Source organism: Procambarus clarkii, chromosome 51 (assembly GCF_040958095.1).
Source record: "Procambarus clarkii isolate CNS0578487 chromosome 51, FALCON_Pclarkii_2.0, whole genome shotgun sequence".
Classification (NCBI taxonomy): Eukaryota; Metazoa; Arthropoda; class Malacostraca; order Decapoda; family Cambaridae; genus Procambarus; species Procambarus clarkii.
The window spans coordinates 7234502-7256032 of NC_091200.1; the positions used below are offsets into that span (position 1 = coordinate 7234502).

The 21531-nt window shown below is 39.6% G+C and overlaps 1 protein-coding gene across 4 annotated transcripts; it reads right to left on the reverse strand.

The window, feature by feature from the left end:
- Window positions 1-407: 407 nt before the first annotated feature.
- On the reverse strand, window positions 408-15567 carry LOC123774622 (uncharacterized). 4 transcript variants are annotated; one of them, XR_011222650.1, is made up of 7 exons: window positions 15460-15567; window positions 15013-15378; window positions 10444-10586; window positions 7043-7088; window positions 6789-6862; window positions 4373-4552; window positions 408-3850 (listed from the first exon to the last, which is right to left on the reverse strand). XR_011222650.1 is itself a non-coding variant. In XM_045769116.2 (6 exons), exons 2-6 carry the CDS (start codon window positions 10549-10551, stop codon window positions 3791-3793), a joined length of 468 nt encoding a protein of 155 aa, XP_045625072.2. In that variant the 5' UTR covers window positions 10552-10586; window positions 15013-15543; the 3' UTR covers window positions 408-3790. The 4 variants fall into 4 exon arrangements, 1 of the variants encoding a protein (XP_045625072.2); XR_011222651.1 differs by having other exon boundaries at window positions 15013-15134; window positions 15257-15545; XR_011222649.1 differs by having other exon boundaries at window positions 15013-15134; window positions 15177-15545.
- Window positions 15568-21531: the final 5964 nt, after the last annotated feature.

Sequence of the window (21531 nt, forward strand, 5' to 3'; positions counted from 1 at the left end):
TCTATCTTGTGTGATAGTGACTGTAATCAGACCTAATTAAATTACTCAGATTAGACAAAATTGTAAATTAATTTTGTCAGTAATGGTGTTAATAATGGTAATTAGAGATGGCAGCTTCAACGCGGAACAAACTTGCCTTCACACATATTTATCACCCTAAATGCCTTTGACATTTGGACATGTCGGTACAGCGGCAACCTCGCGTCTGGCAGGTCGGCGTTTGATTTCCCCGTTATTCACGTGTTGGCATTCATGATGACACAGACAAGGCAGTTAAAACTGCATGTCTTAAGCCTGAAATTGTTGGATATGGGCATTCCAATCTCTGCTGTACAAGTCACAATATTTCAGGAAATTAGAGTAGACAGAAGAGCAGTTATACTCAAAGGCCAGAAAGCACGAGTAAGTATTTATTTATTTATTTATTTATATACAAGAAAGTACACTGGGTTTGTGAGGATACATAGCATGTTATTTACAATCTTGTAAAGCCACTAGTACGCGCAGCGTTTCGGGCAGGTCCTTAATCTAACAGATAATTTTAAGTAAGTAAATTCTAGCAGAATTAATAAAATGATAACAGATACATTGCAAGAAAAAAATGAGATGAGAGAGATTAGTAGGTATATTAAAGCACACTGGTAGCTCTGATTGATTACATTGACAGCTTGATTGGTAATTTAAACAAAGATTAATAGGAACCATATAGCAAATTGATAGCTCATATAAGAAGACAGCAATGATCACAATGGTAAAGTTGTTCGGATTGGGTACATAAAGATTGGGAGATTGGGTAGCACTAGATACAGTGCAATCTTAAAGCAACAAGGTAAGAAACTATGAAGATGAAATTAGGTACTTTTTACTTTTGTTTTTGAATGACGCAAAAGTTGGACAGCTTTTCAATTTATTAGGGAGTGAGTTCCGTAGACTGGGTCTCTTTATTTGCATAGAGTGTTTACACAGATTAAGTTTGACTCTAGGGATATCAAAGAATATTTATTTCTGGTGTGGTGATAATGGGTCCTATTACATCTGTCCAGGGAGAGTTTCAGAGCAGGATTTGCATTTAAGAACAGGGTTTTGTAAATGTAGTTGTCACAAGAGAATGTGTGGAGTGAGATTATGTTTAGCATATTTAGGGAGTTAAGCAAGGGGGCTGAGTGTTGTCTGAAAGCAGAATTTGTTATTATTCTGATAGCAGATTTTTGCTGGGTGATGATGGATTTGAGGTGGTTTGTAGTGGATGAACCCCATGCACAGATACCATAATTAAGATAGGGATAGATTAGTGCATAATATAGAGGGATGAGAGCAGAGTTAGGTACATAATATCTGATTTTGGAGAGTATACCAACTATTTTAAAGACTTTCTTAGTTATGTGTTGTATGTGGGTGCTGAAGTTGAATCTCTTGTCTAGGAATAGGCCAAGAAACTTTTCATCATTTTTATTACTGACGTTTACATTGTCTATCTGAAGCTGAATTGCATTTGTAGATTTGCTTCCAAATAAGATGTAGTAGATCTTTTCTATGTTAAGTGTTAGTTTGTTGGTTGACATCCATAAGTGGACTTCTTTTAGTTCATTATTAACAACATTATTTAGTGTATGTGGGGTTGGGGTTAGAGTAGATGAGGATAGTATCATCAGCAAACAATATAGATTTCAGAATGCTAGAGATATTAGGCAGATCATTGATATATATAAGAAATAGGAGAGGTCCCAAGATGCTGCCCTGTGACACTCCAATGGTTATTAGTAGAGTGGGAGAGGTTATATCATTGATGGCTACACATTGGTGTCTGTTACTAAGATAGGATTGGATATAGTCCAGTGCATGGCCTCGGATTCCATAGTGATGGAGTTTACGTAAGAGGTAGTTGTGATTAATAGTATCAAAGGCCTTTCTCTGGTCAATGAAGAGTCCAATCGGAAACTCATTTTTGTCAAAGGCTGAGTAAATTATCTCAAGGAGACTAATAACTGCATCGTTGGTACTCTTTTTGGGAGCGGAAGCCAAACTGACAGGGGCTAAGTATGTCGAATTTTACGAGGTACGAGTAGAGCTGTTTGTAGATAATTTTTTCAAATATTTTTGATAGTACGGGTATGTTTGATATTGGTCTATAATTATTTATGTCTGCCGGATTATCTCCTTTATAAACTGCCGTTACTCTTGCTTTTTTTAAGGATATCAGGGAAGGTATGACACTCTAGAGATTTATTGAACAGCAATGCTATGGGTGGTGCAAGGGCATGGGAGGCATGCCCTTGCATGCCTCCCATGAGTTAGAAATAAAAAAGGCACCGTTCCTTCCTTTCGCCCTCCTATTCCAACCTCTGTGGTCTAAAATAGACCACAGAGGTTGTAAGGACAAATTTATGCAGTAGTATTTTTAGCTCATTGCCAGCTTTATTGAATTTAAGTAACACCGTTGTAGAAAAGAGAAAAAAAAGTGTAACAGTACTTGATAAAGAACAAATGTCGACTTAAATGTTGGTAGATCAACAGGGGTAGGTTATAAGGTTGATGGACTGGTAGCAGTATAAACACGGAAGAAAATGATACTGAAGGACATACTGAATGAATTTAATGAGAGACGCTAGGAGATCGAGATTCTGCGCAGTATTACAAATGAACAAATGAAGGTAAAACTTGTAATTGTGCAGTAATACAGAATAGTAGCTAATTTAGTTAGTTAGTTTAGTTCATTTATTATGCACCCCATACCCATCTTGTGGGCGGTAGTGGAAAGGGTTACAGAGGCACATAAGGGGCTCAGGGACTGAACCCCACGAATAGTAGCGATATGTAAAACATGATTATACATTGATATAGTAGAGAAGCGCTATGTGAACTACCTGTCCTCCTACAAAGATCATCGCTTTTCGATCTTATGCGTTACATAAGGCCAAAAATTGGCGTACTAAAAAAATAGAAGTGGCTAGCGAAAGTTACATATTGTCCCGTTTTCTATTTTGGGTCCTCTGGTAGGTTAGGAGAGGACACTTTAAATTGACCGTTCTGTGGACGTTGGGAAACCTTAGGAGGACGAGCTGATGTGAAACATTATTGAATAGGAATAAAATACAGCGGCGTTATATGAAACGTGTACAGTGAAACAATACAACAGTGATATGTGAGACGTGATTGTTGTGATACAATAGAGAAGCGACATGTAGACTGTGAACAGTGAACTGTGCGAGTGAACAGTATACATTACAGAAGTGATATTGGGAATATGGATGGTTAGATGGGCGAAAATAGATAAACAGCGACACTGTTGGTGAATATTATTACAGTCTGTCTTTACACTGTCTGTCCATTAAACAACAAACATTGCAAAGTCTAGTTACCAGGATAAACACAGTCATTATATCTTCGAATTCAATATATTACATTATAAAAGATTTAATAAAACTATTATGTATGAAAACTTTGAACATGAATGATTTGTTTACATCTGAAGATTATGTAGAATTTTCTTCAATTAGATAATAATTAGAGTGCTAATGGAAGTAAGAATTAAATGCTTCAATAGCCATGAAAAGTGTCGTAAGTTGTAAAGTATGTTCGTTGGCAGGATAAGCTGGCCCTTCGGTAAATTAAAATGAATGTAAGCGTCATTTTCACTGGAGTAAACAAGACGAAGCCTAGTCTTCAATTCTAGGCAATAGTCTTCAACAAACAACCTGGAGTTGTTGTTTGTTGTTAAAGATTTGCTACCCGGAACAAAGTTCCAAGTAGCACGGGCTATGGTGAGCCCGCATGTTTCCTGGAGGCTGGTTTAGGTGCTGGCGGTGACCTCCTCTAAGTGTACTTTATCCTCCTCCTCGGCCTCACTCATCTGTAATCAAAATATTTAGTCTGATTCTTTGCTATTGCTAGATCCATTTTAATATATCATTTTAACTATGGATTATCACCTTTCATATCCATGTTTCACAAATTAAAGGATTGGAATTAATGTTAGATATAAGAGAATAGAAAGCTTTGGACCGACATCAGCTGACGACAACGTAAAAACTGCTTCACACAATCTTAAACTTCATATTTCAACTCCAAACATGCATTTTTCATTTCAATTATGTTATAATCAAATTTTATCTACCACTCACATTAAACTAACCATTGTCAAATCTGAGCATTTTATTAAAAAAAACATCAATCCAAAAGACAACAATAATAATACAAGGTTCCATAGCGCTATTGAATACTTTTGTTAAAGTTATCAGGGGAGAGCAAGACCGCGTCCCCTAACTTAATTACATCCACTAAACATTGTCAGAAGCCGTTTGTTCCCGTACCCACCTGTGTAAAGAAAAGATAAGTGTACGCTACAAGAGTAAGGCACGACCTCGCAACTTACAGTGAGAACGTAAGAACGGACGACCAACATGGTGTAGCAGAGTATGACTGTGGTGACGATGCTGAGGACGAGGAGGAGCCACGAGTGAAATACAATGGAGTCGAGGGCGAGGATTATGAAGTCCATGATCACAACCACACCCCTCATCCACAACCAACCCACCACCAGATGGCGCCGACTCTATTTCACGGTAAACAATACTTATATTACTCACACAATAACAATAATAATGACGTCAACGATATAACTAGTAACTAACTAGGGCAACAATTTATCAGAAACCTCTAGATAAATATCCTCATTATCCTATCCCATTACTGGGAATTAGAAAACAAATTGTGATAATTTTACCCTTCCTGCTTGCTTCTTCCTCTGTTTTATCTACCTGCACACCTTCGACACACATTTTATGCAGAACTTTCTTGAATACGGAGTGTGTTTGCATTCTTCGACTACATATAACAATGTGTAAATATATAATCATCTCATATATATACCCATATATTGTGCATTAATTGGCTGTTGATTGCACAACTATATTCTACCCACTTCAAGACGGGGCAGTTGAAGAGGAGGTACCGACGTTGACGAAGAGGCCCCTCTGTGAGAGTGTGTGTGACTCCTTTCTAATCTGCCCAGTTGAAGGAGTGGTTGGAGGTCGTGAAAGAAGAGTTGCTGAGGATCTCTAGATTTATTACCCTTATTTTCATTTCCTGTGTTGACTGTGACTGTATGTGTGATCATGTAATTTATGTCAGTAAATTCACACATTTTATCATCGTGTTTAAGTGTGCCTCTATAATAATATTCTCTATGAGCATACACGAGGGTTATCATAGTACCACCTAGGGAACATCACGTTTTCTATAGAAGTTCTTATCGCCTGGAGAGTGGTAAAGCAGCACAGACTTATATAAAAGTGTACCCTAGGCCATCCGACCAGTATCAGTGCCGGAATGGTGGCAACACTTTGGCAACAAGCAATGTAGTGGCTGGAGAGAGAGGTAAAGCCACACAGACTTTTATGGGAGAGTGCCTTGGGCTGACAGTCCAGTGTCAGATCTATAGGAGTAGCAACACTTTGGCAACAAGCAGTATAGAACACACCCACTGAACTGCATCGCTGGGGTGCAGATATACCAACCCAGCTGGCGACCTTGTTAAAAAGAAGATAGGGAAGGCAGGCGGGAAAGGAATTCCTGCACCCTTTTTGTCCGGCAGGCAAGACTCAGGGTAAGACATTGTTAAAAGGTAAGCCTGAGTCTTCCTTCACTTCTCCACGGGTCTAGGCCGGAATTGCTAATAGCAGTTTCCTCGTAGTTGACTGAAGGGCTCCCAGGGTGAATCAGTGGCACCCCCACAGTGGTGGGAGCAAAGACCTGCTGTGGTGGGCATTGCTGGTCCTCTCCTGTGGGACCAAGGAGACTCCGGTGAATCCCGGGAGTCGGAGGGGCTGAGTATTCTGCCTTCTGAGCCCCTAGCAGCCGATTGCTTGCAGAGCCCCAGCCCACCCCCCATGACAGGGGTTACACTGAAGCCTAACCAGGGTGTCACACAATGCCCCCATGCACTCTGGCTTGTGGTCTAGGAATTTTACCTCCCATGCTTCTCTTCAAATGCACAAAGAAATCACATTGACGTAATTATTCCTAATAGGTCAACTTCATCAATAAACACTAGGATTTTGTTACTCATTTTTATGCCAGTTTGATTTGCAATATCATGCTGTCTTATTACCACTATTGCCTGTTTTTTATGGCCACAAATATAGCATTTCTCAGTCAGATATTGCTGAAAGTTCCTGAGTAATGACCCTCGTTGTAGTTGGCAGTTCTTCGTCAGCGTTCGCCACAAATTTCAGGAATGAGGTATAACAGATAACTGAAGTAGATATTCCACAACAAAGGACCAAGCACTGACCATGTGAAGCCTCACCTGACCAAGCGTATCCTCGTTAAATCAAGCATAGCCTCAGCTGATCAAGTATAGCCTCACTCCGTGGTGTAGTGGTAAGACACTCGCCTGGCGTTCCGCGAGCGCTGTCATGGGTTCGTATCCTGGCCGGGGAGGATTTACTGGGCGCAATTCCTTAACTGTAGCCTCTGTTTAACGCAACAGTAAAATGTGTACTTGGATGAAAAAACGATTCTTCGCGGCAGGGGATCGTATTCCAGGGACCATAGGATTAAGGACTTGCCCGAAACGCTACGCGTACTAGTGGCTGTACAAGAATGTAACAACTCTTGTATATATCTCAAAAAAAAAAAAAAAAAAAAAAAATCTGACTTAGCATAGCCTAACCTGACCAAGCATAGCCTTACCTGACCAAGCATAACCTCACCTGACTAAGCATAACCTCACCTGACCAAGCGTAGACTCACCAGACACAGCGTAGCCTCACCTGACCAAGCCTCACCTTTTTGACTCCATAAATAAGCACAAACGCGATGACAATATGGGCGATCAACTCAAATATTTGTCCCACATCATCTGTGAAGAGAGACACGGCTCACGGGCTATTCATAAAAGTATAATGGAAGAATGAGAGAAGGCACACAAATCCACTTGTTTTTCTCGTGCAGTTTGTAACAAGCTATTACTGAACTTTGCATGTTTGGCCATATATGTGGATTCATTTGCTTATTATATATAAGTTCCGTAAAAACTGACCTGAAAATTGCGTCAATACAGTGATTATCAGGGCCAGGCAAACAACCTGGAAAAAGTATGTATTAGAAATATTAATTATCAGAGCCAGGCAAGCAACCTGGAAAAAGTATGTATTAGAAATATATTTGCTTGTACATGTGAAATGTTTGTGTATCAGTGGATGTGTGTGTTTGCATGTATTCACCTGCATGAGCTAGCATAGTTGAGCGTCAGCTCCTAAGCCTCGCCTTTCGAACCATTTAATGACTTTATTCTCTCGTTTTTCGTATCATTTTAATTTCAAATGGTTTATTGTGCCTGAGGGTGTAAATACCTGAGATTGATTGATTGATCGATGAAGATTAAGCCACCCAAGAGGTGGCACGGACATGAATAGCCCATAAGAGTTTATGTTTCATTTTATACACGGTGTGCAAGAGGTGTGTATGACGTCATAATGTTCAGGCTGCTTCAGGTTTTTGATCCAACTGAAGTGTCAGGCACTGTTTGCGTTGCGTTAATATGATGTGGTGTACCCTTACCCCGCCCTCCACCTATAAATAAATAAATAATAATAATAAATAAATAAATAAATGTTTATTCAGGTAAGGTACATACATACAAGAGATTTTACAAAAATTGATAGATTTATAGATAGAGCTAGTACATACAATGCCGAAAGCCACTATTACGCAAAGCGTTTCGGGCAGGAAAAACAATAATGACTAAAACTTAATACTAATTGAGTATAAAGAATAAAATGTATTGAGAACAAATAAAAAAAAAGGGGGGGGGGGGACATGGCTGAAAAGCAGCACAAATACAATTAGGTCGACAAACAGCGTTGTTTAAAAAAAAACAGACATGGGTTGACAATAGAGAGGTAAGGTAGGTTACAGGGAATTTATTAGGTAGTGCTTCGTTTTTATCTTAAACTGGTTGAGAGAGGTACAGTTTTTAACATGATTGGGAAGGTCATTCCACATTCTGGGTCCCTTGATTTGTAGAGCAGTTCTAGTTTGATTAAGTCGTACTCTTGGAATATCAAAACTGTATTTGTTTTTGGTGTGGTGCTCATGGGTTCTGTTACAACCTTCTATGAAGCTTTTAAGGACAGGATTGACATTATAGTTCAGTGTTTTATATATATAAAATACACATGAGAGAATGTGCAGTGACTTAATATCTAACATATTCAGAGATTTGAGTAGGGGTACCGAGTGATGTCTGGGGCCAGAGTTGGATATTGTCCTAATAGCAGCTTTGTGTTGAGTAATTAGAGGACGTAAATGATTGGTAGTAGAACCCCAAGCACAAATACCATAGTTGAGATATGGATAGATGAGGGAGTAATAGAGAGTCACCAGGGCAGGGCGGGGTACATAATATCTGATCTTAGAAAGAATGCCAACAGTTTTTGAAACTTTTTTGATATATTTAGAATGTATCCCTGGAAATTCAGCTTGTTGTCAATGAAAACGCCAAGGAATTTGCCATCTACTTTATTACAAATTTGGGTATTGTTTATCCTGAGATTTATTTGATTTGAGGGTTTATTGACAAACAAAATATAGAAAGTTTTGTCAATGTTGAGGGTGAGTTTGTTGGCAGTTAGCCAAAGATGGACTTTATTTAGCTCAGTATTCACTGTGACATTTAGAGCAAGGGGGTCAGGACTGGAGTAAATGAAGGTTGTGTCGTCAGCAAAAAGAATTGGTTTGAGGTGTTGGGAGGCATTTGGAAGGTCATTAATGTAGATGAGAAAGAGGAGAGGGCCAAGTATGCTGCCCTGAGGAACACCAATGTTGATGGGTTGGGTAGGAGAAATAGAATTATTCACAGAAACATACTGGAGCCTGTCAGTAAGGTAAGACTTAAATGAAAAATATAATGAAAGAAATATTACTGGTTTATTTTTATCCTATCTTTTTGTACTGTACAGTATATCCAAGGAAGTGAAAAATTGAGACATAATGCACAATTTAATGAATGATTAGCATGGATTATCAGTTCAAAAGAAATATGACTATTACATATCAACATGAGATCTTAATGATCCATGGTCAACATGATTTAATAAGGACAATACAGTACTGTATTTGTAATAATACAAACTATAATTTAAAATCTTTATTACTGATTTTTTTTATTAAGAAGATTAGGTATACGCAGCAATGTGCTGCTTCCCTATTCTGTATAAAGGACCACACAGTGTAGATCAAAAACCAGCTACAAGCTCATCCAACATCCTCACCTCACAGGATGGCCAGTCATACATGGAATTAGGAGAGACCAAAATACTTAATGCTGATCTATTAGCCTCCACTGGCAAAATTTGGGTGCAGCACAAGAATATCTTCCAATATTCCTGAGTGTATGAAGTAATTACAGAGCTCAAAATACCTCATACCATTTGGTATGAAGTCACTGATAACAGGGCAATCACAGATATAGTGTTGGAGAGTATGTTCTCTCAAGTAGGACTGAAAACAGATGTTTTTTTCCACCAAGAGGGCTATAAACCCATGGAACCGCCTACCCGCTGAAGCCGTAAATGCCAAATTCCAGCTAAAAAATATCATTAAGACAATTGGCGGGCCCTTTAACAAGCCGCCGGCTTTCTGTCCTCTTCGAGGCCACTAGATAGTTAGTGGCCCTTGGGTAAATTCAGTAAATATATACAATAATTGTCAGCGCATCTTCCGAGCAACAGGGACAGCTACACAGTATCTCTTAGAATTACGTAGGTAAACAACAAATGTAACATATTTGTTTACTACAATGTCGGTGCTGGCTGTAGAAGTTGAAAAAACATTGTTTTACTTCAAAATATACTAATTTTATAAGAAAATTCGACGTAAATAGGAGGCAGTAGAGCTCCGATAAGCCAGCGCTAAATCTTCAATATGAAGAATGTTGCTGCTCTCTGATTGGCCAAACGAAACACAGTAGTGACCTCTATCGGCACGCAGGTGAACCAACAAATTTCTTCCTAAGTGGACGTTATTGAATCGCACCTAAGCATCTTCTTAGGGCGCACTTAGGAACCTTCGTAGCAAACCCACTTACGAAGAAATACACAGAGCTTCCTGAATCTAGGTCCAGGAGTCTATCAGCGGGTTGGGCCCTTTCTGTGCGATGCCCAGATTGATCTAACCCTTCTCTCTAAGTATCTATCGAGCCTTGTTTTAGAATTAGCTCTATTATTTATCTCAGTTACACTGGCCCGAGACACTCTGAGCAGTGCCACTGCAATCTCCAGATTCTGATTATCCCGGAAAACACAAGTACTATTCAGCGATGCTCACTATCCTCATCAACACTCACTCTCTCCCACAACTCTCACTATCTCCCGCAACTCTCACTATCGCCCACAACACTCACTATCACCCACAACACTCACTATCACCCGCAACACTCACTATCTCCAACGAGGCGATGATGAGGGCGCCAGTTTGCAATGAACAACAGCAACAGCAGCGCTCCAGCACCAGCCTGTGGCCACGGGTGGCGGCGGTGCAGCACTCCATCTCTGAGGGAGGCGCTGACGAGAGGAGTCTCACACCTGTGGAGAGACGAGCCGTATTACGCTAAAAGCAACATAATTAAAAAAATTAATACATAAATAAGTACTGAAACAACACATACACCTCCAGTCAAATGTGTGTTTTATTTTACAATCAAGGAAAATAGCCTAACCAACTTCTGTTTTGTCTTATTAGAAATAGATCTCTGCCATGTTCGTCAGGCATGATTTTCTCTTTCTAAATCCAGTCTGATCTTTCGTTACAAAGTTGGTCTAAGTGCTTCAACATTCTCAACCTGATTACGTTCTCCAATGGTTTACACGGAATACTTGTCAGTGACACGTCTGTAATTTAGTACCTTGTCTGAGAGATTTCTATCTCTTGTGATTTACTGAACATTTCAGAGAGCGGGGTGACAAAGTAGTTGTGCAGCCTCTTTCAGCAGCCATGGTGAGATTAAATCTGGTCCCACTGATTTTGTTACATCTTGTTCCTCCAGGTGTTTTGTTTACCTCTTCAACAGTGACTGTCATCTATTGTTTCTTCTGGCCTTTCATTCTGCAGCCTTGGTCTCCATGTTGGTTCTGTTATTAAGACCTGAAATCTTTTCTTAAGTTCCTCAGATACTTCCTTATTGTTTTATGTGAGAAGTCTCTTGGTCTCACTGTTATTTTCATCCTTGTCTGGCTAAATAACAGCTTTGATTGGACCTTAGTCTCTCCCTCCACAAAGTCATTTTCAAACTGCCTCTCAGCTTTTCTTTTGACTCGGGTGCATTGATTTCTGATTCTCTTTAGGGTCTCTTGTTTTCAGTTTCTCGTTGTCTGTATTTTTTCAAGAATTTTTGTTTTTGCCCTTTCTTTAGCTTCCCTGCATTGCTTATTGAGCTGGGGATTTACTTTACTTTTTGTCCAATTCCTTTTTGAGTGGAAAGATCGTCAATAGTTCTGTCTTCCCTTGGACTTACCTACGGTAAGATGAGGTAGTAAGATAGTTCTTCATCTTCCTCAACAGGTTTCTTTGGCTAACAAACTTCCAGCTCTAATCTGTACTCAAGGAGGATAATGCAGTGTTCGCTAGCTCCAAGACGAATCTCGTACTCTATATTGTCAACATCTGTCTCATTTTTGGAAAACATTAGTGAAAACATATGGTGTTGCTGGTGTGTTTTCTCTTTTCACTTTTGTTTGCCTTGTAATATGCTGCTTTAACGAATGTTTACCGTCTACCAGTTTTGCTCTCCATGACTCGTCACTCCCGTGGAGATCCTTATTTGTCCAGCCTATTTCCCTGTGATTAAAATGCCTTAATGTTAGAATTTTAGCTTTTGCTCCCTTGCCACTGTGGCTGCTTCTCCCATTACCTTTATGCAGTTCTTGTTACATTTGTTGTAGTCTTCCCTAGCTCTTCCATTGTTTGGTGGTGACTGTAAATCACAACAACCACTAGCATCATGTCTCACTCTGTTACTATTCAAAGTATTTACTCTGGCTGGTCAGTTTTATTTAATAATTTTACTCCAATTACTCCAATAACAGTAATTTTTACTCCAGCCTCAGGGAACTCAAACGGAACTCCATGCACAGCAACATATGTGGTCTCCTCGCACCGATCCGACACCGTCACTGAACCACCACCAGCAGGCAGCATGAAGGCTCGCCCATCATAACGATCTACAAATCCCTGGTAGACAGCCATGGAGCCGAACTTCATCACTGCCCCGTGACCTGTGACAAGCTGTACTTCACAGACCACCACTACATCTACCTGCAAAAGGTTCACCCACTTCAACTGCTGGGTAAGACGCCTATCCGGTGTATTTCAGGCCAAACATATCCTTCCGCTGGACAGGGGGCAAAGGCACCCCCCATACCACAGGCCAGCACGGCCCCAAGGCCCCGCAACAGTGCTCACCAACAAATGCTCTCTGCGGGCTTTTGAACACTGAAGTACACAGCGACACATCTGTACCTACCGGTAACCAGAGAAGGAGTCTCGGTCAAGAGGCTACTAGCTGTACTTAATAAATTCGTGGCCCCCAATCACCAACAACAACTTAATAAACCATCTTTGTTCAGCACACCAACCTTGCTTACAACTTTCTGCTTCAACTTTAATCTACCAAAATAGTGAACTGTTAATTATTTATAAGTATTTTGGTAAACAAGATATAACTTTATAATATTTGCCTTTCATTCCTGTTATTTCCCTTCTTTATTGTCGGCACATATCGCCTATTTCGGGGCTGCTACTTCATTAATTAATTATCATATTGCCACTGGTGATATTCTTCTCTGACATATTCCAATAAAAGTTACTGGTAGCCTTGAGCAAGACGCTGCGTCATAAATGTGTTGATGTTTATACCACTTGAGGGCCTCTCGTGTTACATAGAACCCGGTTGAGGGCACTTGCCACACACCAGGGGATACATGTGTATACCACACATTTACCGTTTTCTATCTCGTTATACATTAGTTTCTCATCCAACCGCACCTTCTCAACGCCTGCCATACACACCTGGGGACTACCATACAAATTTAGGGCCTGACGGGTGAGTGGACAGCGCTCGGGATTCGTAGTCCTAGGGTCTGGAGATCGAACCCCGGCGCAGGCGGAAACAAATGGGCAGAGTTTCTTTCACCCTGATGTCCCTGTTCACCTAGAAGTAAATAGGTACCTGGGAGTTAGGCAGCGGCTACGGGCTGCTTCTTGGGGGGGGGGAGGGGAACAAAAACACATAAACCAGTTCATGGATTGACAGTTGAGAGACGGGCCCAAAGAGCCAGAGCTCAACTCCCGCAAGTACAACTAGGTGAGTACACAAATAACGCGTTTTCCTTGCATTTACTTTTGTGAAGCTCTCGGTAACACCAGCTGACGAGCGTCCATAAACACCGTGCTGGATGCAACAGGAGGAAGGAACACAATAAAAATAACATGTTATCTGGTGAATCGTTGTCGGGAGCAGGAAGCGTGTTAGGACTGTCATGCCAGAGACCTTCGCCTCACTGGCCTAGTAACGCGCTTGTTATCCATTGTTCTTAATTTACTTCACTTATTATGCGCCACTTACTTATCCTGTGCTGCCCTTTCCCATCCTGTGTACCCTTTACCCATCCTGTGAGTGGTTGTGGACCCTTTACCCATCCTGTGAGTGATAGTGTACTCCTTACTCGTCCTGTGAGTGGCAGTGGACTCCTTACTCGTCCTGTGAGTGGCAGTGGACTCCTTACCTATCCAGTAAGTGGTAGTGGACTCTTTGTACATCCTGTGAGTAGTAGTGAACCCTTTACCCATCCTGTGAAACTGGTAATCCGTTTCACAGGAACATCTTGTGAATGGTAATTAGCCTCATCCATTCAATTCTCATCCAGTAAGAGGTAGTGGACCCCTTACCCACCCTGTGAAAGTAGTGGACCCCATACCCATCTTGAGGGTGGTAAATTTCATGACTCAGATTCCTGCATGTTAGTGTGATGATAGATGGAATAACTTGTATAGATTTCAATGAGTCTTATATCTACAAAGTTTTCTTAGCTTTCTTCGTGTATTATTATTCTCAGGCACGTAATAGGCAGTCCAAGGTCAACTCCTTATTTGAAGACGTTCTTTGGCTAACTCTTCAGTTATATTATACATTCAGAGGTCAAAATGAGTTTGAATCCACATGAAAAGGTCTCCGATGCCAACATTAATTAAATTTTAATAATTTTTATGTACCTGTGTAACACCTGTGCCTACATTCATACACAAGCTTGTTACAATTGTCTTAATATGAGCGCAATTAACGATGACAATCACTTACAATTAGTGTAACGTATAAATTTGGGTGGGATGTGCCCACGAGTGCTTGGAGCATAGGAAAAGCTGAGTACTAAGAGTAGAGGGCTAGTTGTTTGTAAGGACCTATAACTCAAGCGGATCAGTTGTTTGTAAGGACCTATAACTCAAGCGGACCAGTTGTTTGTAAGGACCTATAACTCAAGCAGAATAATTGTTTCTATGGATTACCACATTTAGGGTGGAAATTTATGAAAATTTGTCCCTCTCGAGACGTGAAAAATGCTGCAGCCTGAAGGTCTAATTAAGAACCTAGCTAGTCGACGGTAAACGGGGGGGGGGGGGGGGGAGGTGCATCACCAAGATGTCATAAGATGTATAAAACTCTACAACTCCCCAACCATCTCTATAATAGAGGACTCAGTAGAGCAAAGAAATCACCAGCTACCAACTAAACCAAAAATCTATAGAAATTTGTACTTATTCATGTATATACTAATTTGTCTTCGAGGTTGATAATCCTGTTTAAACAAAGTGAACATTTCCTGACGTGTCACTAAGAGTAACATCGATAACTCTAATTTGATGTTGGTGATTCCTTACCCTACTTTATATGAATGGTACCCATCGTTTGTATGACAACTGTCTAGGAACAATTTGCGTCTGGTTCCGTACTCTTACCTGTTTAACAGCCGCCGTCCCGTGGCGGCGAAGAGCGACCAGGCCTACTGGACGAGGCGTCCGTGGCGGCGAGGAGCGACTACGCTTACTGGAGGAGGCGAGGCTGGCGAGGAGCGACCAGGCTTACTGGAGGAGGCGTCCGTGGTGACGAGAAGCGACCAGACCTTACTGGAGGAGGCGAGGCTGGCGAGGAGCGACTAGGCTTACTGGAGGAGGCGTCCGTGGTGACGAGAAGCGACCAGACCTTACTGGAGGAGGCGAGGCTGGCGAGGAGCGACTAGGCCTTACTGGAGGAGGCGTCCGTGGTGGCGAGGAGCGACCAGGCTTACTGGAGGAGGCGTCCGTGGTGACGAGAAGCGACCAGACCTTACTGGAGGAGGCGAGGCTGGCGAGGAGCGACTAGGCCTTACTGGAGGAGGCGTCCGTGGTGGCGAGGAGCGACCAGACCTTACTGGAGGAGGCGAGGCTGGCGAGGAGCGAGCAGACGTACCGTAGGACGCAACACCAGAGGGGTAACTGGCTGACTGTAACCCTCCCGGGGCCACAACTCAAGACTATTAACAGAGACTCGGGTCGTCACAAGACTCTTCAACAATGCTTATAATTTCCACGGAGGTTAACAGCTGAAAGCCACTAAGAATTACAAAGTTGTTCACTCAAGGGAAACACATGAAGGCCACTGTGGAGAGGAGTACACGAGGATGAGCAAGGTGGAGATATTTTGGTGGCGGTCAATGAGGACGAGATGAGCACAGGAAAGTGTGCAGCACATGCAAATGTGCTTCCTAAAAGGTTTTATTGTGTGTAATCCTTCACTCGCCTCTCTCACTATCTCTACACTCGCCTCTCTCACTATCTCTACACTCGCCTCTCTCACTATCTCTACACTCGCCTCTCTCACTATCTCTACACTCGCCTCTCTCACTATCTCTACACTCGCCTCTCTCACTATCTCTACACTCGCCTCTCTCACTATCTCTACACTCGCCTCTCTCACTATCTCTACACTCGCCTCTCTCACTATCTCTACACTCGCCTCTCTCACTATCTCTACACTCGCGCCTCTAAATATCTTTCTATACTCGCGTCTCTCATTATCTCCACACTCACCTCCCTCACTATCTCTACACTTTTTTCTCTCTCACTATCTCTACACTTGTTGTCTCTCTCATTATCTCTACACTTTTTTCTCTCTCACTATCTCTACACTTGTCTCTCTCATTATCTCTACACTTTTCTCTCTCTCATTATCTCTATACTTGTCTCTCTCACTATCTCTACACTTATCTCTCTCATTATCTCTATATTTGTCTCTCTCACTATCTCTACACTTATCTCTCTCATTATCTCTATACTTGTCTCTCTCACTATCTGTACCCTTGTCTCTCTCTTCCTATCCTTGTTCTTTATATTATTTATGATTTATTTATATTATTGTAGATGAGTATATATATACATATATAGTTAAGAGTATTGTAAATGCTGTTCTTTTTTACGAGAAAATACACATCATAATATGTGTTTATTCTGTGTAGCTTTATGTACTTACCTATCAGTACTTAACTCTCAGTGACTCGGGGGAAGTGAGGTTTAGTTCTATATGCCCCGCTCTCTAGCTATATGTATTGAGCTATAATATAACTATTCTGACTTTCGAAGTATTTATCAAGTGTTATGAAACGCCGTATTGTGTTATTTCGTCGCATAAAGGCACGGTTGTTTAATAGTAATACGTTCATTATTACAGGACGAACAAGGTTAACGACCATGGAGATCGTTAACGGTCAGCACGGTATGGCTCGTCCGGTGGCGGGAATTTCTGTTAGCCAATCAGAAACACCGGGCGAGGTAATGAGTGCTGGTCGGAGCAGGTGGAGAAACAGACATCTACTCCCCTCCATTCAGTCAACATGATGTCGTCGCTTTCGGATGTTTGACCAACTGACCCAACTGTTCCAGTATGCTCCACCCTCACCAAGGAAACGGACGTGAGGACCTAGCGGCATGGTAGACGTCTCGGAGGTCGTGGAAGGCACCGCCTTTGATAGTTAGAGGTCGGCGTTGAGGTAACACACAGTTTCCGAATAGTAGTACTAATTACGGAAAAGTGGATGATCTATAAGTGGGAAGAAACATCGGACAAGTGACGACCATTTCATGGTCGCAGTGTCTTTATATATATATATATATATATATATATATATATATATATATATATATATATATATATATATATATATATATAATCATATTATTATATTATATTATAATATGATAATATTATAATATTATATAATATAATATTATATAATATATTATATAATAATATATTATATTATATTATATAATATTATATTATATATTATATTATATAATATTATATTATATAATATATACTATTATAATATATATTATATAATATTATAATATATAATATAATATATATAATATAATATTATATTATATAATATAATATATAATAATATATAATAATATATAATATATATATAATATATATATAATATGTATGTATATGTATGTATGTATATGTATGTATATGTATGTATATGTATATATATATATATATATATATATATATATATATATATATATATATATATATATAATGATGTTTTTATACAATCTTATTTTCTTGTCCTTTGTCAGACCTCGGCACAAAGTGTGTCGCACCTGACAATAGGTCCGGCTGAGGCTGACACCTGATCAGATTAATATACCTGATCAGATTAATATATTTTAGATTAATAATATTATATTACAACGAAACATAAGATAAACACTCAAAACAAACCTATTTTAAAACCTATGTGTTGGGTTGTCGACAGTTCGATCCCAACACAAGTCTGGCCTTAAGGTCTTGAAAGGAGTTATCTTCCAATACTTATTTTTTTCAGTTCATGTACGTTTGTTGGAAATTTCCAACACTAAATACAACACTGTTGTATTCTCATTAATTATTACTAATTCTACTAATCATTGTAGTGAGTAAAATTAACCCAACGTAGAGTTCGCATGTACTAATAATTACATCTGTACAATAAGGCTAGAATTCTTACGTCACCCGACGCCAGTATTGCGTCAGATTCCATTGTAATAAACACATTTATGTCCAATGTGTCTGAGAATTGAATTTGATTCTCTATAAACAACGGTGTTCTGTGTGATAATTAATTACAGATAAACTGATCCCTAACTAAAGCCAAATAGAGCGTTTATGGTTATAACTGTTATCTAGTATTAAATTTAACGTCACGTGTGAATGCCCTGGAGAGACTTTAATTCATCTCCACTGTTCGTTTACTATCATAAAACTGGCGAATAATAATATTTAACTCCTCTAAATAATAAACTCGTCCTAACCCGTGCATTTCAATCACAACTGTGAGAAATGATAATATTCACAATAAATAATTTGAGTAACAAACGCGGGACGCGGAGCGGGGCGGAGGAGACGCTAGTCGGCACGAGGTGACGCGTACGTGAGCACACGTGACAACACGCTCACGACGAGACGCCATTACCCAGCCACCAGGGTAGACGCCATCAAGACCTCTAGAAGAAAGTCGCCACTGTGAGGTGTGAAGAACTCTTGCAGAAAATACCTTCACTGGTGTCAGTGTCATACCAGTGACATATTCACAATATGCCAGTGAAGCGCGTCAGTATCTAGGATAGGCTAGACCGGAGCCTAGGACGCGAATTTCGGCAAGCCTTAACTTACACAGTGCCCATATTAGCTAAGTATCCTTATCCTTATTTGATGCATCTTATAGGGGGTAGGTTTATAGCTGGGTAGCTTGTCGTGACGCCGTGCGACCATAAAAAACTACAGGTTATTATTTTTCTGATGTTTAATCTCGTTTTCTTGAATATAGATTTCTAGTAGTTTAATTTGTTACTACTGAAACCAATTTGATTTACAGCGTGTGTGAAGAATTCTCCGAGCTGTCATTTCCCATGTTAATCAACTCCCAGTGTTCCATGACCAGTCCAGGGGAATCAGAAGATGAGTCGTAACTAACTTCTGGGGAATCGTCATTAAGCTAAGATTCCTTTGTATTCCTTGATTATTATCTGTACTCCTTTACATGCAGAACTCTGTTCATTGGATTAACATGTGTTTATTATACTCATTATTTCATGTTTGTAGTCTATGTTCTTTTTGAAGATAAAGATAATGACTATAAATATTCATAGGATTAGATTATTATACATTGGACTGGTGAACGAACCACACTAGTTCCTGGACGTACTGAGTTCCAGTAATACCCCCCCAATGTAGGTGTTCGAGGCTTTGATTCATTTAATTATACAGCCCATTAATTATTTCAATGATCATACTCTCTAGTATTTTATCCATAGTTACTGGTTCATCTAGGAATTTTCTAATGATCATATTTTCTCAGTTTCCCTCTTTACTATAAAAGCGGGTGGTCCTTCGTAATTGATTTTACTATATTAATATTTAAATAATTAGAGTCAAGCCCCAAATGTCCCACAACGTTTATTGAGGTAATAAATTGTGGTTTTAAGGCTAAGTAACGATGATAGATATACAAGATACGAGCTAGTTGGTGTTGAGATTGCGAAAGGGATCTGTTAGTTATGATTAGTATGAATTTAAAACCAAATTCCCAGTGCATAAATGTTCGTAGTAAGGCCAATAGGATAGCAGGATTTATTTATTCGAATCATTTGTAATAAAACGCCTAGTGTTATTCTTCAGCTATATCTTGTTCTTATTAGGTTTATGCATTTAGATTATGCAGTTCAGTTTCGGTCGCCATACTATAGAATGGATATAAATTCACTAAAACGCGTCCAGCGTAGGATGGCAAATTAATCCCGCAAATAAGAAACCTGTCAGGTGAAGAAAGATTAACAAAGCTTAATTGACATTCTTTGCCCGAAAGGCTATGCGTATTAGTGGCTTTAGGTATTGTATGTACTTGTTCTATCTATAAATCCAACAGTATGTTTGTAACTCTGCAGTGAGTAACATGCAGTAACTCTGCATGTTCTTTTCCTAAATAAAATGTTATTTATTATTTTTATTCTCTAGAAAGTTGAAGAATTATGGGTGACATGACAGATGTGTACAAGTGGATGAATAAGCATTGCAAAGGGGATATTAAGAGGGTATTAAAAGTATCAACACAAAATAGAACATCTAGCTCGTATCTTGTAACTCTATCATCATTACTTAGCCTCAAAACCTTATATTTGTCAGCATTAAACTGCATCTGCCAATATTTTGACCATTTCAAAATCCTATTTAGATCGTCTTGAAGTGATAATGAGTCTTTTTCCATGTTTATTCCACCCCCCAATTTTTGTATCATCGGCAAATATATCATGAATAACAGAGGTCCCAGGACAGAGCCATGAGGCACTCCACTTACAACATTTTCCCACTCTAACTTAACCCCATTTATACGTACTTTTTTTTCCTTTGGTATAGCCATGCGCTTATCCAACTTAATATAGCAAGCCCAATACCGTTAGTCTCTTATCTTTTTAATCAGTCTTTCATGTGACACTGTATCAAAAGCTTTGCTAAAGTCAAGGTACACATCACAAACCTTACTACTATCAACTGCCTCAATTATGCTGGAATAAAATGAGAGCAAATATGTTACACATGAACGATCATTTGTAAAATCTTGTTGTGAATCGTTTATTAATTTGTTTTCAAAATGAAGACGAATGGTATTTGCAATTATCGATTCGAGTAACTTTCCCATAATAGACGTTAAGCTAATTGGCCGATTGTTTGACGCAAGTGATCTATCTCCTTTCTTGAAAATTGGTACCACATTAGCAACCTTCCACGACTCTGGCACTCTGCCTGACTCTGATGATATTAAATATGGTAGACAACGGCTCATAAAGCTCCTATTTGCATTCTTTAAGCACCCTGGCAAGCACTTCGTCGGACTTTGGGGATTTGTTTGGCTTGAGTTTCACTATTTGTTGAATAACATCCTCCATGGTAACTGCTAAACTAATCAACCTGTCCTCTTTACCATCCATATAGACTTGTTCGGCTGAAGGCATAATGTTAAATTCCTCATTAGTAAGTACTGAGATAATATATCTAGGCTTCGTTTCCTACTACCATTAGGCTAGTCTTAAACCACTGTAACGTACGATTATGTTGTTTGGTTAGATTAGATACACAGTGTTTAGTGTTAAACTTTCATATTTATTTGGTTTGGGTCTTTCTCCCAAATGTTGGTCACTGGCTATCGTTGTCTCTCCACTGTTTTTTCCTTGTTCTTGCTTTATGTAGCACATATACATGTGCTATATTAAGCCTTAAATAGCGTGTATGAAGCCTTGGATGGTTAGATTAGGTTTAGTTAAGTTTTATTAGCAACATAAAAGATTTTCCGGTTTGTTTAAACTCGATAGAACAAAATTCTACTTTCTAATTGTCCTTTACGTCAAAATATGTACGATGACCCACATCGTTACTATAAGTATTATCTAATCAGG

Excerpts from the sequence above, each read along its gene's own strand:
- LOC123774622 (XM_045769116.2), bottom strand. The coding sequence starts at position 10,551 with ATGGAGTGCTGCACCGCCGCCACCCGTGGCCACAGGCTGGTGCTGGAG. Across the intron at positions 6,863-7,042 it reads TGTATTGACGCAATTTTCAG|ATGATGTGGGACAAATATTT; the intron begins GTCAGTTTTTAC and ends CTCTCTTCACAG. Across the intron at positions 4,553-6,788 it reads TTATTTATGGAGTCAAAAAG|AGTCGGCGCCATCTGGTGGT; the intron begins GTGAGGCTTGGT and ends ACCGTGAAATAG.